General features: G+C 39.6%; 1 protein-coding gene across 1 annotated transcript in view; it reads right to left on the bottom strand.

Moving 5' to 3' along the window:
- Positions 1-22,898, bottom strand: part of LOC134540981 (tetraspanin-7-like) — a 56,335-nt gene that overhangs the window by 23,674 nt on the left and 9,763 nt on the right. Inside the window, exon 2 of the mRNA XM_063384088.1 lies at positions 7,187-7,375. Within this exon, the coding sequence (XP_063240158.1) occupies positions 7,187-7,375 (189 nt within the window). The remainder of the gene's footprint in view (positions 1-7,186; positions 7,376-22,898) is intronic.

Raw genomic sequence — 22,898 nt, forward strand, 5'->3', positions numbered from 1 at the left:
CAGTTAAGTGTGGGAAGAATTTGACTTTAGGTTGGATGTGTTCCGTATAACTAAATGTGAACATATACTACATTAAGATAAACTATGTTAGTTTACCTTGAATTTGATCTGTGATTTGTTGTAAATAGTCTAAATAAACTGTCATATACAATTAAAACTAGGACATTCTTTTATGGATATCCTGTATATTACTAACATAGCTACATTGTGAGAAATGCGTCTGTTTTTATCAGACAAACAAAACAGCGAAAATTGTTTAATTTTGTTGACGACTTATTTTTTAGTGTAACATAACAGAAATACTGCATCTCCTACTTATTTATATAGTATGTAGTTTAATAGTAGTTTAATAATCATTACCAAGTAAACACTTTCGATTTTAACCTCCCACACCATGTTTTTTTTCCCCTATTATTTATGGGCTCACACAACAGTTAGCGTCACATATAGCTCAAAACATTTTTTGACGTGACGTCTAATAAATCGATGAACGCCGGCTGCACACACGAAAAAGTGTCCCGTTACGCACATTGTTCCGTTACGCTCATTGTACGCTTGCGCCGCATCTCTCTCTCTTCCACTCGATTGGAACAACCATCGATTTGACTTTTTCGAGGCACATTAAACTTCAAACACTCCCATTCGTTTCCTACTTTTCCTATCATCGTCCTATCCTAAACAGAATAACACAGATTGGAAGAAGTTAAATAGCAAACATGTATAAAAGTTATAGTTAAAAAATCTGTTCATTAAAGTAATAAACATATTTGAATTAATGGGTGCAAATAAAAGTAAATTGATCAATTAAATTGTAGATTTAATTTCACTCCTCCTTTGTATCCATACAAAAAAAGTGATAATTCAATAAAAATGATTCAATTTTATTCAAAAAGTATGCAATCATTTTATCAATGTTTTGTTATGACGTTGTCACGTTAAACTATCGTCCGTAAACCGACTTTACAGACAACCGATTTTTAAGTGTTAAGCGTAAGTCACCGGCCGTTGGTGAATGTGTTCAACTCCAAAACTGGCTGTCTACCGTCATCGAATGAACGCGTTTTAGATCCTATTTATTTGAGCAATTGCACCTCTGTTTAAAAATTACCGCTAGCATAATCTTAAAAACAATACAATATTTACCAGTGTACTTTATTGTTGCAGTCGGTAAACTATTACAAGAACTTGTGCCAGGAACATTATCCAATTTGAGTTTTAAGCAGAAGACCGTTTGCACATTAAAGGCCCAACAGCCGATCAAGAAGCTTATGTAGAAGAGATCTCGTTCTGAACTACTTTTCTAACCGGTTTCAGGTTGAATGAGAAACAGCTTGTGACGAAACATGTTCAGACAGAGACCGCACGCAAAGGTTTAAAAAGTTAACTCAATTAAATAATTGGGTCCAGTATAACCGCGCCCTTAGCCTCAGTGGCTATTTGGTAATTTTTTTAGAGAAAAAAAAGGGGTGTGGCTGTCTCATGGACACGGCCGTGTGTTCTACGTGAATACGTGTACGTAAAAGGTCATATTTTCTATACGAAATATAAAATACGCATTTTTATTTTATTTTAACGCCATATATATTCACTGCAACTATTTTACACTAATGTTTATATATGCAGGTGATGATTTAAACTGAAACGAACGTCGTAGCTTCTCCGAGTCAAAAGTTATACTAAATGGAAATCTCGAAACGCAGCAAAATGACCTCAAAATGGTGGCGCTCCCCCCTCCACCGCGCGCGATGCTTTGCAGACCTCACTTAGCGTAACGAATTCTTTGATCCTTTAGCTATCCAGTGGCGTAACTAAATTTTTGGATGGAGACGACAGATATGTAGCTGCAACACCAAAATGTATTCCCAAATTTTGTTATCATTCGTTTTTTTGAACTACCTCCCACTATGGAAGCAATTTTAAAGACGTGTTCACGTCAAAAAGTCTCGAGTGTTCTTGGTTGGGATGAAAACGCCCATCGCCTGAACGTGAGCAAATACTCTCCCACTAGACGGCATATTTCAGGCTAATACGTGCCAAACTAGGAGGCGCGGATGGACAACGCTTTTTACCACCTCGGAGGTGGTAACAAGTCACGTGACTCAAGCTGCATCGTCGCCAACATATAACAGAGGGAGATAAACAAGGGCACTTACAATGGAAAAATAAGATAAAAAAAAGTTTTGAGCGATATGTGACGCTATCTGTTGGGTGAGCCCATAAATAATAGAAAAAAAAACCATCCGGTGGGAGGTTAAAATTGAAAGTGTTTACTTTATAATGATTACTAAACTACTATTAAACTACTGTATAAATAAGTAGGAGCAAGTGGGAAACGTGGCTGACGTTGCCGTGGCCTCTTGGTTTTCTCGGGGTACTCCCGTTTCCCCCCAACCCGACCAGTTCGCTCATTCGGGGCTACAGCCCATCAGGCTGGCCGGAGCGACAGGCCTGTCCCTCGGTCAAGACAGCTTGCCCCTCGAGTGTCAGACCCGTTCCATCCATGCAGACCCTGCCTCGGGCGGGAAACCACATGTCGATTTCCCTTTACTTGTAAAACCTTTCGCACAAGACGAAGTGTAAAAAAAATTAATTTAATTAAAAAACAAGGGGTTTGTCTGTAAAGTCGGTTTACGGACCATAATTTTACCTGATAGCGTCATAAGAAAACATTGATCAAAAATTGCATACTTTTTTTAATTTTAAAATATTATTTACAGTTTTTTGCAAAATTGATTAAAATAATTTGTTTAGATATAATCACGAAACAATTAGTTAAAAAGCCCGCCTTAACCTGTTTGATATTATATAAGATATTCTCGCACGGTGGTTGGCCGGTTCTTGCACGCTCGGCTCGGGCGGAACGTGACAAGTTTTTGCGTGCGTGCAGCCGGCGTTCATCGATTTATTTAGACCAGTGGTTCCCAACCAGTGGTCCGCGGACCATCAGTGGTCCGCGAGAGCTAAAATATGGTCCGTGAAAGATTTCAAACTTTGAATAAACGCGCTTCGGTGAACAAAAGCGAGCGCGGCGCGCAGGCGACCGGGGGAAGGGCAAGCAACTGACAAAACATTATGGCGCAAGCCTGTCAGTCAATCGAACGTTTTCTTTTGTTTTGCTCAGCAGTGTTGTGTTTTCGAACAGCATGTGAAACAGATTGGTACTGCGTTTGTGCGCATCTCTTCGTTTTGAATTTAACTTTCCGTTGTGAAAAATTCAACTTTTATTTTATTTTAATTATATTTTTATTCTTTTGTAAATTATAAGTGTTAATTATTTTCTACATAAGTAGGTATGTGTTCCTGCTTATAAAAATTTATTTTGCAATATTTACAAAAAATATATATTTCTGGCAAACAAATTATTAAGTTGCTTTATCAAAAAATAATAAGCAGTTTCGTGGATATTAAAAATTGCCAGTTATTCTTTATTGTTGTTTATTGTGCGTTGAAAATCAATTTTGTAATAGTTGTAGTGATTATATTTTCCCACGACATTCTTAGTGCCAAGAATATTACTTTGATAACCATGCCCTATTCGCACGCCAATCCATTAAAAATAATATAACTTTTTCACGAGAACTTTAAAATAAAATAAAATAAATAAAAAATGCATTATATGTTTTAATTAAATCTTGAAATATTACAAAAAATCATTTATTTATAAAATGTAAAAAATGTATACTTCCATGCTTAAAGGTAAAAAAGTTATTAAAGGTAAAAAAGTAATTAAAGGTAAAAAGTTATTAAAGGTAAAAACGTTATTAATATTTAACTCCAGATATGTAATTCATTTAAAAATGACTTGGCACATTTAGTATAACCATCATAGAATTAGACAATTTGAGGCTGGCACCAAGAGGGTTAAGGGAAATTTAAGGTACCTACCAATTACGATTAGACAACATTATTTCTTAAATTGTGTAGTAAAGATTTAAGTTTGTAAAAAATGATAGCTAGGTTAGAATTTTTTGGAAGCCAGTTTATATTTATTTATTTAATGATTTATTTTATGAATTATGAAAAAATTTTAGCTATATTATTTTTTATTCTTTTACTTGGCATAAAACATAATATAAGCATAACAGTGTACATTCTATTGTATTTTGGTTTTATTTTCAGAAAATGCTGCCTAAGAGAAAATATGATAATAGTTACATTAAATTTGGATTTACTTCTATAGAAAGTAATGGAGAAATAAAACCACAATGTGTTATATGCGCAACTGTTCTGGCGAACGAAGCCTTGAAGCCGGAGAAATTAAAACGTCACCTAGAAACGATTCATCCAAATTTTTCTGACCGACCACCAGAGTTCTTTCAAGGAAAATTGGAGAATTAAAAAAAAAAAAAATGAAACTCGGGCCTAGTGGAACAAGATATGCATCATCTGAAAATACATTAGTAGCATCGTTTAAGATATCGAAATTAATAGCACAATCAAAAAAAGCCTCACACAATAGGTGAAACTCTTGTGAAACCTTGTTTGATCAAAGCCGTCGAAGAAGTTTTAGGGTTAGAAGCAAAAAAAGAAAAATACAAGCTATACCTTTGTCGAACAACGCGGTGTAAGCTAGAATTGAACTCATGTCAAATGATATCGAGGAGCAACTTGTTTCAAAAATTAAAATGTCGCCATTCTTCGCTTTGCAGTGCGATGAATCTACTGACATTTCTAATTGTGCACATTTACTTGTTTTTGTCCGCTTTTTAGACGACAACATAATCAAAGAAGAACTGTTGTTTTCTCAGGAACTGGAAATGACATCAAGAGGTATCGACGTCATGAATATAGGTAATAACTGGATATTTCCAGAAATATGGCATTATGTGGGAAAAGCTAGTCGGTTTCTGTACGGATGGTGCTCCTGCGATGTTAGGATCACATTCCGGTCTAGTAACGTTAATCAAACAGAGGAATCCGTCAACATTAACATCACATTGTAACCTTCATCGCCAGGTGTTAGCTTACAAGACTCTTCCTAAATGCCTTAATGATACAATGAAATGGGCCATAAAAGTAGTATATGTCATTAAAAGCAGTGCCTTAAATTCACGCCTTTTTAAAAAACTGTGCACTGAAATGGACTCCAACCATGAGAACCTCCTCTCTCACACAGAAGTTCGTTGGTTGTCGAAAGGCAATATGCTGAAAAGATTATACGAGCTGAGAGGAAAGATTGAGTTGTTTCTAGGTGAGAAAAAAAATGGAAGACTTACTAGTACAGTTTTCTGATTTGACATCCCAGATGTATTTGGCATATCTTGTGGATATTTTTACACACTTAAATTAAGTTGAACTTGCAAATGCAAGGTTCAGGAAACAGAAAATTAGAAGGCGTTGCAAATATTTTTAATTTCGAAGATAAACTTCGTGCTTTTATTTGCAAACTTAAGTTATGGATTAGTCAAGTTGGCGAGGGCAATTAAAGTGCGTATGCAACATTGAAGGCACTCCTTGACGACAAAAAAATATGTCATGTTTAGGGAAAGCATACAAAAAACAGCAAATGTCATTTGCAAATGTTGGTTCATGAATTCAACCGTTACTTCCCAAAATATAACAATACAAAAGCTAATGTGGACAAAAAACTGATACGCAACCCTTTTGGCACTAACGCTAGAGAAGTTGCAGAAGAAATCCAAGAAGAACTTATTGAATTACAAAATGACAGGAACTGTAAGGACGCTTTTGAATCTGATTCTTTGGAGACGTTTTGGTGTAAGAAAGCAATTTCATATACTAAAATGAGAGAAATCGCTTTGCGCTATCTTATGCTTTTCTCGACAACTTATTTATGCGAACAAGGATTTTCTGCATTACTGATCATTAAAAACAAATCCAGGAATCGACTGAAAGTAAGTGATTTTATGCGTGTAGCTTTGAGCAAAAAATATTACCCCAGGAATTCAAGATCTTGTACAGAAGATGCAAGCTCAAAAATCTCATTGACGCAAACTTAATTGTGTACTAAAATAAGTGTTTTCAATCATAACACTGTTAATTAATGTTTATTTTGGTTTTTAGATTGCTTATGTTAAACGTTTCGATTAACATTGAACGATTTGGCTTAAAGTTTATTTTTAGATTGATACAGATTATTTTTTAACCTTGTGGTCCCTGCTAATGATAATGAAATTAAAGTGGTCCCTGATCAAAAAAAGGTTGGGAACCACTGATTTAGACATTATCACGTCAAAAATTAAGATATTTTATTACACAGAACAAACAAATGCTTGAAAGATATATTCTGAAGTCTGGATATCAAGATCCCGCCAGAGCTGTGATGGTCGTTGAGGACCATTGGAAGCAATGGAAGATATAGGAACACCCCCCCCCCCCCCCCCCCGGAAACACGCTGGCTCACGGGTATCGTCCAAGTTTCTTTTTACTACCAAAATTAATTAATTTTTCCTGATAAAGACTGATGCATTACTTCTCACAATCAATGCAGGTACGCTAGTAATGTAGAGGATGTCCCAGCAATCAATTTTGCGAGACGGTTGAAAAGTTCTCGTGAACCGTAATAATTTGTGGATCTCTGCTGTAAGAGACAGGTTACAGGATGAAGTTAATTCAATTCCACAACTAAAATCTGCACAGCTTCTAGCAAGCACGCATTCTGTAAATTGTAATGAATGTTTCACTGTCCCAGCCAAAAATAGTATTCCTTTAGCCATGAATTTTGTGTCTCCAAGAATCCATGTTTAGGGAGGTTTAACACACCATAAACTACTTAGCAAAACATTTTAGTGACAAAACTGGAATTCTCACTAGAGTCCAAAAGCGAGTGTTACCACAGCAAAAGGTCACAGCCATTGGAAGCACTAATAATGAGATTGTCCATCTGCATGAGGAAGAAAGAGGGAGATTGTCCATCTGCATGGGGAAGGAAGATTGTCCATCATCTGCATGGGGGGAGGGAGATTGTCCATCATCTGCGTGTGGGAGGAGGGAGATATTGTCCATGATCTGCGTGTGGGAGGAGGGAGATATTGTCAATGATCTGCATGGGGGAGCAAGAGGGATATTGTCCATCATCTGCATGGGGGAGGAAGCGTGAGATATTGTCCATCTGCGTGCGGGGAGGAAGAGGGAGATATTGTCCATCATCTGCATGCGGGGAGGAAGAGGGAAGTATTGTCATTAATGCGTGCGAGCCAGAGGCGAGACGGGCAGCGCAGTGTACCGAGTAGAGCAGCGCGGGCTGTCCCTTGACGGTGCAGCAGCAGGCCAGCGAGCCCACCAGCACGATGAGCGCGCCCGTGCCCAGCAGCACGTAGGGCGCTGTGCTGGAGAAGTCCGCCGACAGCTCCATGTACTTGTACAGCTCTACCTGCATCCAGATGCCGATCCCCAGCACCACCACGCCCGTCATCTGCAACAACACCGCCGGTACAAGGTCAGTGGCCAAGGTCAGTGGCCAAGGTCAGTGGCCAAGGTCAGTGGCCAAGGTCAGTGGCCAAGGTCAGTGGCCAAGGTCAGTGGCCAAGGTCAGTGGCCAAGGTCAGTGGCCAAGGTCAGTGGCCAAGGTCAGTGGCCAAGGTCAGTGGCCAAGGTCAGTGGCCAAGGTCAGTGGCCAAGGTCAGTGGCCAAGGTCAGTGGCCAAGGTCAGTGGCCAAGGTCAGTGGCCAAGGTCAGTGGCCAAGGTCAGTGGCCAAGGTCAGTGGCCAAGGTCAGTGGCCAAGGTCAGTGGCCAAGGTCAGTGGCCAAGGTCAGTGGCCAAGGTCAGTGGCCAAGGTCAGTGGCCAAGGTCAGTGGCCAAGGTCAGTGGCCAAGGTCAGTGGCCAAGGTCAGTGGCCAAGGTCAGTGGCCAAGGTCAGTGGCCAAGGTCAGTGGCCAAGGTCAGTGGCCAAGGTCAGTGGCCAAGGTCAGTGGCCAAGGTCAGTGGCCAAGGTCAGTGGCCAAGGTCAGTGGCCAAGGTCAGTGGCCGACACACCACAGCGGAGGTCAACCAACCACCTTGAGGGCACACGTAGCGTTACACTGAGTGGCCGAACATCAACAAAATTAAATAGTTTATAGTTTTAACATGTTTTGTCAGTATGGAATAAATAACCAAATTTTTGGTTTTCAAGGCAATGCAAGTGGCTACTGCATGGTATTGTTTACAATTTAATTTTGCAGTCCAGGAAAAAATTAATTTTTACTTGGAAAAGGAATATAACCATATGACTTAGCAGCCAGTAAAATTGAGTAACCTAGAAAGTTACAGTTTTGAATTCCATTTTATTCTGTTTTTCCATACTGCACAGAAAATGTTAAAAAATGTAACTTTTCCATACACATTTTGTTAAAGTTCAGGCAGTAAAAAAGTCTGAAAGTTTAATCGTATGGAATTTAAATATTAAATGACATACAACTTTAAGGCTCGGTATTTTTTTTTTGAAAATGTTTCCCTTCACTTATAAATTTATCAATATAATTTACATTCCATTTTTTTTTGTCTAATTTAGGCTATTCAACAGATATTAGATGATACGTGAAGGCTCTACATGAAGTGATAAAAAACTGCAAATTAAAAGTTAACCCCCCCCCCCCCCTTTTTCTCGTGTTCATTAAAGTTAAAAGAAGTCATGCCATGGCCCGTAATGATATGTCAGTTATTCAACGAAAATTTCACAGCTAATTTATATTTAAACAAACCGTGTCTAGAAAAATAAACTGGTGGTGTACCACTACTGAAATAATGCCTGCGTCCAGTTGTGGTCAAAGAGTCACGCATGGGGTAGCCTCAGCGCCTATACGTAGAAGATAACTTCGTTTGTATCTGTCGATACAGGTGTCACCTTACGAAAAGGCTGCTTCCGCTTGGAAAGAAACAAGAAACAATCGCCTAATCACTATGACTGCACGGTGAAACAGAAAGCCAACAATGGGGAATAATTTTTGTATGAATCCAAGTTGCAAACGCATTCGAATGTGCATGATGTGCGTCAACACTTCATAATATGACGTAAATTCAGAGATTAGAAAAAGTTAGAGATGGAGCATAAACACAGTTTGTAGGTATCTCTGCTGAAGCCAGGGGACGTAAGGGGGAAGCAGGTCGCCGCCATATTGTGACATGAAGAAAATCGCATTTTCTCATAAGTGATGTATGTATGGTGGTGGAAAAGTGCATGAATATAAAACAAAGACTGTTGACTCGAGAAAAATGATTGTGTACGAGAGTATACAGTAGTAAACTTAATTTTTATATATCTACTATATAAACAAATGGCCGCCATCTTACGTGAACAAACTGGCCACAGTGCTCAGAGCTTATGCTCCATCTGTAACTTTCTCTAATCTCTGGGGAAATTAGTCTGCCGACTTCAATACTGCTGTACTTAATCACGTAAAACGAAATTTAATTTTGATCACCCCCAAAAAAAATTCAAGCTTAACTTGAAAATTTCATCCGAATCAACGTTAAGATCTGTATAATATAAATAGTTTGGTTTTGATACAAATCTACAGTTTTGTTCCAAGCTTGATAGTTTGCACACATGACATAACTAAGAGATAGCTTACCGACTACATTAATTTCGGAAAAATTTAACGAATAATTTTGTTACTTCATGATTAAATTTTGCATAGACATTCAAAATAGAGGAAAATTACGGTATACAAATAATTTCGTAAAAAAAAAAATCCCGAATACATGGCAACTCTGCGCACTTCAGAAAGTTGAAAAAAATTAACCAAGAGACAGCGTTAGAAGTAAATATATCTTAGTTTTGTAAATGATGCAAGAGTAAAATTTAAATTTTGCCCATAAATATGCTATTAAAATTTGACTATTGTTGGTTTAAAGTATATGGTGTCCATAATAAATAAGATTTTAAAAAACTAAAAAACACGCTTTTATAGAAAATCCAAATAGAAAATAAATTTTAATAAATTTAATTTAAAAATAGTGTAAAATAAAAAAATGTATTTTATTTAAAAAAAAAACCGTGGGGTGCATGGTGTCAATAGTTATAATAATTAATAAATATATAATAATGAGTAGGATTATCATTTTGATACCTAATATCTTAAAAACCACCCAACGCTTTTTTTTAAATAAAATACATTATATTTTACACTATTTTTAAATTAAATTTATTAAAATTTATTTTCTATTTTTTAGTTGGATTTTCTATAAAAGTGTGTTTTTTTAGTTTTTTTAAACTTTTTTTTTACTTTTTAGTTTTGTTTATTTATAAAAGCGTGGTTTTTTAATTTTTTAAACTGTTATTTGTTCTAATCTACGATTAATTCCGTGATAACTATAAGTAACAGTAATTATTTTACAAATTATTAATGTGTACAGCTGTATTGATAGTCAAATCTCGATTTTAGAAGCAATTCAAAAATTTTATCGTTACCAATATATACAGTGAGACTTAATGGTATAAGGTTATTGACGAACAAGTGATATCGACCAGTCTTACATACTGTACGAAATTAATGCCGTGAAGCAGGAAAGGATGGCAGTTACGGATTAATTATTACGTGAAGCGTTCCACATTTACGTAACAGGAATTTTGGGAAGGATAAGGATTGAGAAAGTATGAGGAAAGGACCTGCTCAATGAGAGTGTATACAATATGTGAGAAAAATTCGGATAGACCGGACTGGAATTCTAACCCAAAGCCTTCCGATGACATGTCGGCTGCTCTACCATCGGGCGCTCGATATACGATAAATATGGAACAAAGCGCCCCACGCTTTTTTTCACAATAATACTAGTATTCTTCATTCAGTATTGTTTTAAGCTTATTTTAAAAATCCTTAAACTGTAAGTTTTGCTCTCTATCCAAATATGTTTTTGATATATCATTTGTCAAACTTATCCATATTTTCCGTGTTTGATGTCTTATTTAATGAGTTACTGACCTTTGTATAGTTTGGAGTATTTGTAACTGCTTGGTGTAGATTTGCAGGTTGGTGTTCGAGTGTAATTTCACAAATCTGCCCATCAGGTGTAGCTATTGAGGTTATGCATAATGGTGTTTGATTTCCCATCTGCTGTTGGTTTCACAGCAAAATCAAACTTCAATTTTTCCATGTTTCGTGAAATATTTGCAAAACATGTTTTATAATAATGTACCACTCTTGGTTAATTGGTAAAATGAAACAAAGACGTAATTGTGTTTCTCTATTTAACGAAAGAAACAAATTTTAAAGCCCTTATTTCAGGGTTTTTTTCCTTCATATTTTTACAAATATAGATAATATTCTCTTCAGGAAAGTATATTGTTCACAATAATCATAACCCACTCTCAATTTTCATTTAATTAAATGTCACAATATTTAGTAGGCTTTGTTTATATCGCGCCAAAGAAACTGAAAGAAAAAAGTTCGCACATGAGCGGAATTGTTTTCTTTACAAATACGTCTTTGCTTCATTTTACCAATTATATAAATTGACAAAAATCTTATTTTGCAAATTGATTAATGGAATAATCTTATCAAATTAGTGTATTGTCATCGTTCCTCAATAAAACTACAAACTTTGAATGAAATCTGGCCGTTTAAAGTGGGTCAAAATCGCACCCAAAGGAGTCGGTTACAAACATACATACAAACAAACATACAAACAAACATACAAACAAACATACAAACAAACATACAAACAAACATACAAACAAACATACATACAGGTGAAGCTAATATAAAGCGTGTAAAAAAAAGTCTCTGTTACAATGGTATATTGCTAGTTATTTCATTATATGTTTAAGATTTTTTCTAGAAAAAAATTTTAAACTTCGCTAAAAATATCACAAGTTTCGAGCATTGTTTAATGCTAACCCAATTTTTAGATATTAAAAACCACTTACCGAAATAGCCAACGGCACTGCCTTTACACCATTTCAGTTCCGAAATCAAATTAATTATCCTTATCGATACAGTACAAATTTTTTTTAAAAAATGTAAATTTTACAGTTCATCCAGCAAAAAAAAATATGCAATAGCCTATATCGTCGTTTAGCAAACAATATCGCCAAAAACACATTTTTAACGAAATTGACTGTTGCTATGACGCGTGCTTTTAGGGACTTTTCGTATCCAGAGATACAATTTTAACAACAAAAAATTGGTTGTTTGTAGTAAAGTCGGGTTACGGACGATAGTTTAACGTGACAACGTCATAAAACATTGATGAAATGATTGCATACTTTTATGAATAAAATTGAATCATTTTTATTGAATTATCACTATTTTGTATGGATACAAAAAAGGAGTGAAATGAAATCTACAATTGAATTGATAAAATTTACTTTTATTTGCACTCATTAATTCAAATATGTTTATTACTTTAACGAAGAGATTATTTTAACTATAACTTTTATACATGTTTGCTATTTAACTTCTTCCAATCTGTGTTATTCTGTTAAGGATAGGACGATGATAGGAAAAGTAGGAAACGAATGGGAGTGTTTCAAGTTTAATGTGCCTCGAAAGTCAAATCGATGGTTGTTCCAATTGAGTGGGAGAGAGATAGATGCGGCACAAGCGTACAATGAGCGTAACGGGACACAGCGTGACGGGACAATGTGCGTTACGGGACACTTTTTCGTGCGTGCAGCCGGCGTTCATCAATTTATTAGACGTTGTCACGTAAAAAAATCATAGCGATGGCAGCATCATCGCACAAACATGGAACCGCCTGAATACAGAAAGCAAACATACTAGCGGCAGTAGGCTCCATGCTGAGGTGATGAATGTAGTTGGTTGCCCTTTTGTTTACAGCCAGAAATGCATTTAAAAATATTTTAAAATAGTATTACATTAAATCCACACTATACGTACTTAAAAAGGAGCAGTGTTTCAATACCCGTGTAAAGATACTTAACAGTTAATTAAGCGGTATTGTAACCTAAGCGAGGTTGTCTTATTCGTCTGTGTAGTTTTAGTCACCGTACAGATTTAAAAGTGTTAAAACGTAAATATAATAAAAGTTGGGCGATATTTAATAGAAGAGGTTGGGTGGGAAACTCCATTCAACCCCAGATCACATCTGAGTGGACGATCACCCCCCCCCCCCCCTCGACCCGGCGGACAAATGCCACGGGGGCTCCTGATTGGATGAAAGCGTATTTTCGTGTCATGAGAGCCCTCGGGTGCCAGACCACTTAACGGAGTGGGAAAAGAGTGGGGGGTAACAGCCCGCAGATAAATTGAATTTGATAGCCTCTCCTGAATATATACCCGATTTGAAACAGAAGATAGCGACATCAATAAACAATTCAAATACATATCGGATTAACGATTTTTTTTAAAAAATCTGGGGAGACTGTATTTTAGACTACAGCCGCTAGGGGTTTGTTTCGTGCATTTCCATCGCGATGAACGGTAATGGGTATGAAATAAAATCATTTAACAAAATGGACGTTGATTAATTTTCTTGTCGTTAATTCGATGAACGTCTTACAATCGTGCGGAGTCGCCGCAAAATTTTTGGAGACACCAAAAATTTGCGACGCCAAAAAATTACGACACCAAACCGCGACAAACTCGGCCCATTGTTCACAGCCACTAGCTCAACTGCCTCCATGTAAACATTAGGATCACATTAACTTGGCTGGCTGGCAGCCTGGCGGGAAACAATAGTCGCCCCATAACAATCAGTTATGCCCAAAAACCCCCAATGCCGACAAAAATGTCCAAGTTCCCGCCCTTGCTTAGTAGATATTTTCTACTCTGTCCAACTCTTCTTCCGGAACCATCCTTCTGTTTCCTGTAATCAACCTGCTTGTCAATAATGCATGAAATTTTGCATCCCGCATGTAGGTGCCCAGGGTTTTCCCTGTGTCTATACATGTTTTACCTGGGCCCAACTTATATATTTTTTAGTCTAGAATAGTCAGTGAGGGGAGTTAGTCATGGCGCCAATTGCTGCCATGGCTGGCCAATCCCCCTCCTAGCACACGATGCATGCGACCCTCTCCCGCATGGCTTAAACCCTGCATGATCAGAACGTATAGGCTTCGGCCTGAGGCGCACTTAAAGAGCCTCTCCCTAACCCAGGACCCCCCCCCCCCCCCCAAATACACTTAGTTTTAATTTAGGTTAGGGAAGAAAATTCATCAGGATCACCAGGGACGCTCGAGCGCAGATTTCTCGCCTCGTTCGGGGACTCGTTTTGTCCACTTTCTCTCGGCTGCTTTGTACCTCGTTCGATACCTACCACACTTCTCTGCATTTTTAATGGCTTATGCTTGTGCAATGTCACTAGTTTTCTTTCTGCCCTTCAACGTAATCAGTTTTCGCTTAGGGAAATTTGCGATTAATGGCTCCAAAACCAAAGTTAGTAACTTTATAGTTAATTCTACTCTAACTAACATCACTCACGAGTGAATTAAAAGTTAAATCAAGCAAATAGGTATTATTACTTTCGCAGTCACAGCTCTCGTCAGACTTCAATTCGACGCTCCCCACCAACACTCATTACGTCATCACTGCAAAAATATTAAACCGGGTGAGTCATACAGCAGAGTCTGCTCTGCTAGGATATATCGACTAACTGTGTAGTGGTGTCGTACCCTCAGTCCGAGATTAAAGACATTCATACTCCTGTCAGAAACTCATGCTTAAAGGAGCGAGCAAGTGTTTCTTTGTAATAAGTATGTTTGAAAACGAATTGACTGATTTCAAAATATTCCACTGTTATAAAGTCACATTTCAAATAAAGGTTATGTATAGTAGTATAGGATAGGGCATCCGGGGACTGGCTTCTGGCTGAGGAGCCTGAGGAGCCGGTGTCCGCCATATTGTATTGTGACGTCACGGCGGCCATCTTGGATGGTTGTGACCTTGACCTTGACCCCGACGGCCATTTTGGATCCGCCATCTCGGATCACCCATTTTGGATGACGTCATTGTGTTCTCGAAAATTCCGGCATTGTGTTTTCCGCCATTTTGAATTATGACGTCACCATTGCGATTTTCGTTACGGCCGCCATCTTTAACTTTTTTTATTTATTATCCGATTTTAATGAAAATTTTTTTAAAATATATTAAAAAATCCATTTAATAAAATTTTAATAAATTATTTATAAAAAATATACTTTTACGACACGGAGTTCGGAGTCCTCGGTTCGACCCCGGTGAGGACAAAAAAAAATAAAAATGGCAACCGATCCTTCCCCCATGGTGACTTTTGGCAGACTGACTACCACCACTTTTTTTCAAAGCATATATATCGTCACCTAGTATGACGTCATGTCCGCCATCTTGTCTTCGATGCTGGAAGCCATCATCATCATTGTATCGTCGGCTAGAGTGTGCTGACGCCATGTTAGTTTAATTCTTACCCGCTAGAGTGCAGTAATCATTTATTGCTGTGACACCCGCCATCTTGTCAATTGGCCGCCATCTTGAAATCATGTAATAATGTAGCTAGAAAAGCGGAAAAAAATCCAAAATTCATCAAAAAAATCACTCATTTTTTTACATATTGATTCGATGGTTCCCCGTCTTTGGTTCGATACCCGACCGATGCAATAATGTTTAATTTATGTAAAAAAAATAATAATTTCCATAAACCATGTTCAAAATTCATTAAATAAATTTGTAATCTATATACTGATTGATTAGATCGACTAAGGTCCTTGGTTCGATCCCTTGTCGATACAAAACAACTTTAATATATTAAAAAAGAACCACTAAAGTGTAAGGTTTGAGAAAATAAAAACACCGCAAAGTCTTTTAAAAAATACTTTTATTACATACATACTACACTACTACAAGTACAAAAAAAATACACAGACAAATTAATAAAGTTTTTTGGATTCCTCGATTTCCGCATCAGCCACCCACGAATTAAAGCGAGGTGGAAAGCCCCACCACTTGACGTAGGACCGTCCATTTCTTCGTTTTATAATCTTCTCCACCAAGTACGTATCGGGATACAACGTAGGCTGAATCTCTTCGGCATAGAAGCCTCCATGGATAGGTTTGTGGTCTAAATCTTCGAGGTAGTAGGTCCTAGGCTCTGATTCACGAACATGTGTCACACGGAAAAGTTCGGGACTCCAGTTTGCAGTGAAACCTTTCTCGAAGATACCTTTCTGCTTGGAGATTCGCACAATGTCACCGACGTTAGCTTTACGCTTTCGTGGATCTTTCTTCTTCGTGTTGGAAAACACTGTTTGAAGCAAGCGATTGTCCGTTACGTCCTTTGGCTTCATTTTCATGGTAGAATGCACCGTGGAATTATACTCGCTTATTAGTTTCGGCAAGATGTCAAGCCACTTGTAATTTCCGTTAGCCGTAAACTGCAGCCACATCTTGGAACGCAAAGTTCTGTTAAACCTTTCGACAACGGAGGCTTTGACGTTACTAAATGTAGAGTAGTGTTTGATGCCATACTTCTTCATCAAAGCCTTGAAGGTTGCATTGTAGAATTCTTTCCCGAGGTCCGTTTGCAGGTGCGATGGTACACGTCCATCACGCAAAATATTGTTCATGGCCTTGGCTACGTCAGTTGCAGTCTGATTTGACAGGTCTAGCCCAAGCGAACTTGCTATAAACATTGATGACTGTCAACATGTACTTGAAACCTTTATTCAATCGGGAATACGGTATCATCTCAACAAGGTCCGCCTGGAATAAATCGTCAATTCCACGAACTATGACTTTGCGACGAAGGTATTTCCGTCTAGCAGGAGCATGAAGTTCGCGAGCGATTCCGGTTCGACTCATTGTATGTAGCCGGCTTCCCTCAGTTCTTCAAGTATGGAGACTATTTCGTTGATGTGCGAATAGTTTCCTACGCTAAGCGAAGCATGTAGAATTCTAAGGCGATCAACTAATTCATTAGGGTCGTCCCAATATACATAGTCAAATATCTGACCACTTTCTAGCTTTTTTAAACCTTCGCCATGTATTGTTAGTTCACTGAAGAGATTAGCGAGAATGTCGATTTTTTCATGATCTACGTCTTTATATACACCACTATCTGGATCGTTATCGCGAAAATGTGTGTTGGTTAGCTCTAGCAGTTTTTTGTACTCTTGTAAGTCGTGAGAATATCCTTTAGGTTCCCTGCGAAACAGCAATTCGTACAGACCCGGAGTCCCGCGCGTTTTGAACTCTGCTACGCGCACGATATTTCCTGGTAGAAAGTCTATTTCTTTAGCACCGAGGAACCATTTATTATGTTTTCTGTACACTCCGTAGGTCGTGTCATTATTCCGACTCGTAAACGATATCAGGTATGGTCGGACCATTGCATTAACTTGATGTCCCTTTTTCGGTATTTTTTTCTTGAGCATGGACTCTGTACTTGTTAAGTCCTCTTCTTCTCGATCTGGTTCATACTTTCTCTTCTTTACAGTTGGCATTTCATCTTCAACTTCTGTCTTCACAATGATGGCCGGTTCTTCTTTTAAGTTCGTCGAGACGACTAGTGATTGGTTTAAATATCTCCTCATTTGCCATCTCACGTGCAAGTCTGGTTCGTCTAGCAAGTAGATATTTTTCACGAACAGACTGTATAGCTCGATGAAGGTCACTGGCCAGGTCCGACATTGTACTGGCTGAAAACTTATTGCAAGACCTCCTTTTATACTTTTTTATTCGTTCGCAGAAACTTCTTTCTTGTGTTTGGCTGAATCTGAATTTGTCGACAAGTGAGATAGTGATGCTTTCAGACTACTTTAAAAGGCCTCAGATCGTCCCGTCTTTGTGCGTTCGATACTTCGATCATGTCGCGAATGCCAGAATCCGAGGCTTCCACACGCTGATCGATGGCAACGAGATACTCTAGTAATTCCTTTTTCACACTGTCTACTTTTTGAGCCAGTAGCGAAATGTATTTGCGGATATCGCCGTCATGAGACTTGAGAGCAGTATGTAAGTCTCGACTGCTACGACCGAATTTTGAAATGCTATGACTCATGTTTGGCAATAAACTGATCGAAACCTCGTCTGTACCTGCCCTTATATAGAGGCCAGTCTTTGACTATGACTAGGAATCCGTGTTCGTCTTTCCAACACAAGGAACACATGTCTTTAAATTCCTGAAACGACATGTCGGTGTTTACGTGATCGTCATAAGCGTGGCGTAAATTAAGTTCGTCCATGCGAAACAAAACTATGACATTCGCATTGTCTCGTAGGAGATGTTTTGGAATACGACTGTACGTCTGACACAGGTATACACAGTCTACCTTGGCGTGTCTGCCCATGGAAAAGTACTCTTGTATTATGCCTTGTTTCTCGCACATTACATCGTCGAAAACAAACACGGAATTAGACTTTGCTTCGTCGGTAGACACCACATCGGTATTATCGCTAAACGGAAAATACTCCAGACCATCCACCGAGCGTAGAACGGTGGCCAAGCGCCGGTACTTTGGCTGTTGCAACGACTTGGAATACAAGTAAACGTTCTCGAACCGAAGACCGTTTGGCTCCTCCAGTAAACTCAGTAAAACACACGTCTTGCCACAGTTTGACGGACCCGCCATTATGCATCGTACGGCAGAAGGCAACAGTAAGCCATGTCGTGATTCACGCGCACTAAATACATCGTCTTGCGTAATGCGCACGGGCAAACACACGTCTTGCTTGACGACCTGCATTGTACTAAAGTAATTGTATAAAAGAAGCGTATTTATACTTTCTGGTCAGTTGTGCGTAATGACTCGAAGAGGTAAGAACAAAAAACACATCGGTGCGGGACTCGTAAACTCACTGATAAACAACCTACCATTCGAGCTACACATTCCCGGCTACAGATTCTGCGGCCCCGGGACTAAACTAGCGAAAAGGTTAGCTCGCGGTGACGTGGGAATTAATTCTCTGGACGAAAAGTGCAAGCAGCACGATATCGCATATTCATTAAGCAAGGATCTGGAATCTAGGTACAGAGCAGATCAGATATTGGCACAGGAAGCCGAAGATATAAGTAAATCGTCGAACGCGGGACTAGGAGTGAAAATCGCGGCCGGGAGCGTATCTAAAATCATGAAGGCAAAGACGAAATTAGGACTGGGTGCTCAACGAGCCAGCTCCATCAAGTCAAAGACTAACTCACGCAAGACCAAACGCAAGACTGGTGCAGGCGTGCAAAAAGCCAAGCAAAAATTACAGACTCTCGACAAGAAGATTATAGGAGGATTTCTTCCTTTGCTTTTGCCTGCATTGGGTGCTCTCGGCGGCCTCATCGGTGCAACGAGTGGTATAGTGCGGGCAGTCAACACTTCGAAGAATGAGCGCAAGCAGTTAAAAGAAGCACAGCGACACAATGCCAGCATGGAAGCCATTGCCATCGGTAAAAAAAAAAACGGCGCAGGACTGTACTTGCAACCTCACAAGACAGGTCGAGGCATGAAAAAGAAACGAGTAAAGAGAAAATCCTAAGTTCTTTGCCGAAACGACCGCTCACCAATATATATTTAATAAAGTACGCACGCAAACTTAAAATACCAAATTTCCGCGGCGTGTTTATGCGAGACACTTTGCCCAGCAAGCCAAAAACGCATGAACGTGCCATAATTAATTTAGACACGTCGGCGGGTCGCGGCACGCACTGGGTGGCGTACATAAAGTCTGGAAAAATGGCCGAGTACTACGATAGTTTTGGTAATTTACGCCCTCCGCCAGAACTGCGACAGTACCTGGGCCGGTCCACTACGTTGTTTTACAATTACGAAACGGAACAGAGGCCTAATCAAACAAACTGCGGACACTTGTGTCTTCGCTTTTTAACAAACAAAAATAGCTGACAAATAAAAATTGCTACTTAAAGGTTGTGCAGTGATGATAATTTATTAGTCATGTCGATAACACTTACCTTGACAGGTCACGCATCTGAGCTGCGGGCGGTTCATTTCCCGCCTCTGGATTTAGACGGAGAATGGTGTATCGGACTCGTAGATTTTCAAACGTATAATGCCATACCGAACATTGACGAGGAAAACTGCAAGATCTGCTTCCTGAAAAGCGATGGGACCGCTCATGAAATACGGTTACCTGTTGGCTCTTACGAAATTGACGACATTGCAAATTACATCAGGGATATGTCACCACAGGATGTAGACTTTCAACTGCGTGGAAATCCAAACACTCAAAAAAGCATTCTAACATGCAGTGAAAATGTCAACTTTACGAAACCTGGTACCATAGGTACGATGCTCGGATTCGAATCAAAGGTTTATGATACGGGAAGAACGTACGAATCTACGCGCGCAGTAAACATTTTGCCTGTGAATGTCATAAGAATAAACTGTAATTTGGCAAGTGGAACGTACCTCAACGGAAGACTAAGCAACATGCTGCACGAGTTTTCGCCGATGGTCCCGCCAGGATATTAACTGGTAGAAGTACCGCAAAGTATCATTTACGTTCCAGTCGTCGTGAAGTGCGCACACGAAGTCGTCGTCCGAATCGTTGACCAGCGAGGACGATTGGTGAATTTTCAAGACGAAGAAATTACATTACGTCTGCACTTGAAGCGATGGGCATAAAGTTCGTAACACCGAACAATTATAAAAGAAATCGTATTGTCGTGAATAAGAACAGTTCTCTACCAGACATCGGTGCATTAACACCTGACAACATAAAGTATCTTCTCAGTATTGGACAAGTGCCGAATAAATATGGAAGACGAAATCCTCAACGTGGAAGATCCGGTCATTTTTGATGACAGCATTACGAAAATGGAATTGCACGAGTACCAGCCTTTCCTGATCGGACCGTACGCACTACCATCGGAAGTACGCATTGCAGTACAGCACCAAGATATTTGTACTTTACCTTCGCAGTCATTTTTACGTATAAGAGGCACGCTTACAAAAGCGGATGGTACGCACCCGACAACGACGTCAATATCCTGCAATGGTATTCTACACCTAATTGAGCGCATTACTTATGTACTCAATGGCGTCGAGGTAGACCAGACGAGAGATGTAGGCATAACATCTGCTATGAAAAATTACCTTTCGCTCACGCCAAATGAACTGTCTGCTGCAAAGATGGCCGGTTGGGCTCTCGAGGATGAATATAAGCTTCCGGTTTATGCCGAAGGGAAGTTCGAAGTTTGTGTTCCTCTTTCCATGCTTCTCGGATTCGCTGAGGACTACAAGCATATAATCATTAATTCGAAACAAGAGCTCGTACTGCTTCTAGCCAACACGCACATTAATGCAATTGTCACCGCTGCAGAAAACCCTCAAGATGTCTCGCTAACACTACAGTCTATCGAGTGGATGCTACCCCACATCCAAGTGAGCACCGTTGAACGAGTCAAGATGTTGAAGAACATAGAAAATGGCAAGAACTTCGATGTGCCATTCCGATCCTGGAGCCTGGAAACTTATCCTGGCTTGCCTCATAGTCAGCGTATCAATTGGATAGTAAAGTCCAGCTTCGCTACGGAAAAACCAAGATACATCATCGTTGGGCTTCAGACCGGAAGACAGCTCAATGCAGGAGTAAGTCGCTCCGTATTCGATAACTGTCAAATATGCAATGTAAAAATATTTTTAAACAGCGAAAGTTATCCGTACGTTGACATGAACATGGATTTTGAAAGTGGAAGATTTCTTCTAGCATATCAAATGTATGCCAAGTTTCAGCAAGCTTACTACGGGCGGATACAGTCACCGATACTGAGTCCCGACAGTTTCAAGAACAAGGCACCGTTAATGGTGTTTGACGTTTCCAAACAGGATGATCGTATAAATTCAAACATCATCGACTGTAGGATCGAGATAACAACTAGCGGAAATATTCCACCAAACACCTATGCTTTTTGTCTGATACTTCACGATCGGCTTGCTTCGTACAATTGTCGAGACAAACTTGTGAAAATTCTGACATAAATACTGTTTCGTTTTCGATGATAATTTAGTTACGACCGAGCATTGCTAGCGACAAGATGTACTGCAACCTGCAAGGTTTCCAGAGTCAAAATGGATTCGTGCTCAAGGAAATTAGCGTCTCCGGAGACAAGACTCGAGCCCGCAGCTTCCGACCTCCGTATCCGTGGAAACTACTAGACGAAAAAAGTTAACGGTCGAATGAATGGCTATGTAAATACTACCATGGCCTGGAGTGGGACGAAGGAAAAATTCCGTACCACCAAGTGAAAAACACACTTCAAGATTTACTACTGCAAAACGAAATAATCTACGTTGCCGGACCTGAACAGAAGAAATGGCTGAGCAAGTTGTGTGACGACGGAGCAGCTGAAATCGTAGATATACAGACCGACTACGGCTGTCCTTCCCTGCGCAAGCTTAGTGCAATATATGACATGCAGCCACGTGACAAGTTTGAACGTGTCTGTGCCTGTACAAACTCGCAGTTAATGCAGAAATGGCACACACAGTGTTAGTAGGAGCCTGCATATATAAATGGCGTACCTACGTACGTGCCTTCAGTTGACGTTCGACCTGCAAGAAGATGTTTACGTTTCATCCTGCTAACGTGTACGTGAGCGCAAGACCTAGCTTCAGCAGTGTCGAGTACAGCTACTGGGATTCCAGGTATCTACGTACATATACAGAAACCTGTGATGGAGGCGCTCAGCATTGGCGGTTTGCGCACTTTCCTGTGTCCTACGAACCGACCCAGCAGCTGGTAGATTGTTGCGAACCTGGAAACTGTGTCGCCTATCACATGAGACCACACACAATCCTTCCTGCTAGCATCGCTGAGGTAGTCGCCTCGTCTTCACGTGCAACACCAAACATGGGCGTGTTGCAACCTGTTGCGACCTGTGATGCTTCTACGCAGACGTCCAAACGGTGTGTGTCTCGTCGTCGCAGTTCAGGCAGTGAATCTGTCCCAATTAGCACTGAGCCAAAGCCCAGGCGTAGACGTGGTCACAGACGTCACCGACCATGTCTTGTCGGAGTTGTCGACGTTGCAGAAGATGACCAGCTGGAAACCTGTGTTCCTGATACCATGACCGGCGA

Source organism: Bacillus rossius, chromosome 17 (genome assembly GCF_032445375.1).
Source record: "Bacillus rossius redtenbacheri isolate Brsri chromosome 17, Brsri_v3, whole genome shotgun sequence".
NCBI lineage: Eukaryota > Metazoa > Arthropoda > Insecta > Phasmatodea > Bacillidae > Bacillus > Bacillus rossius.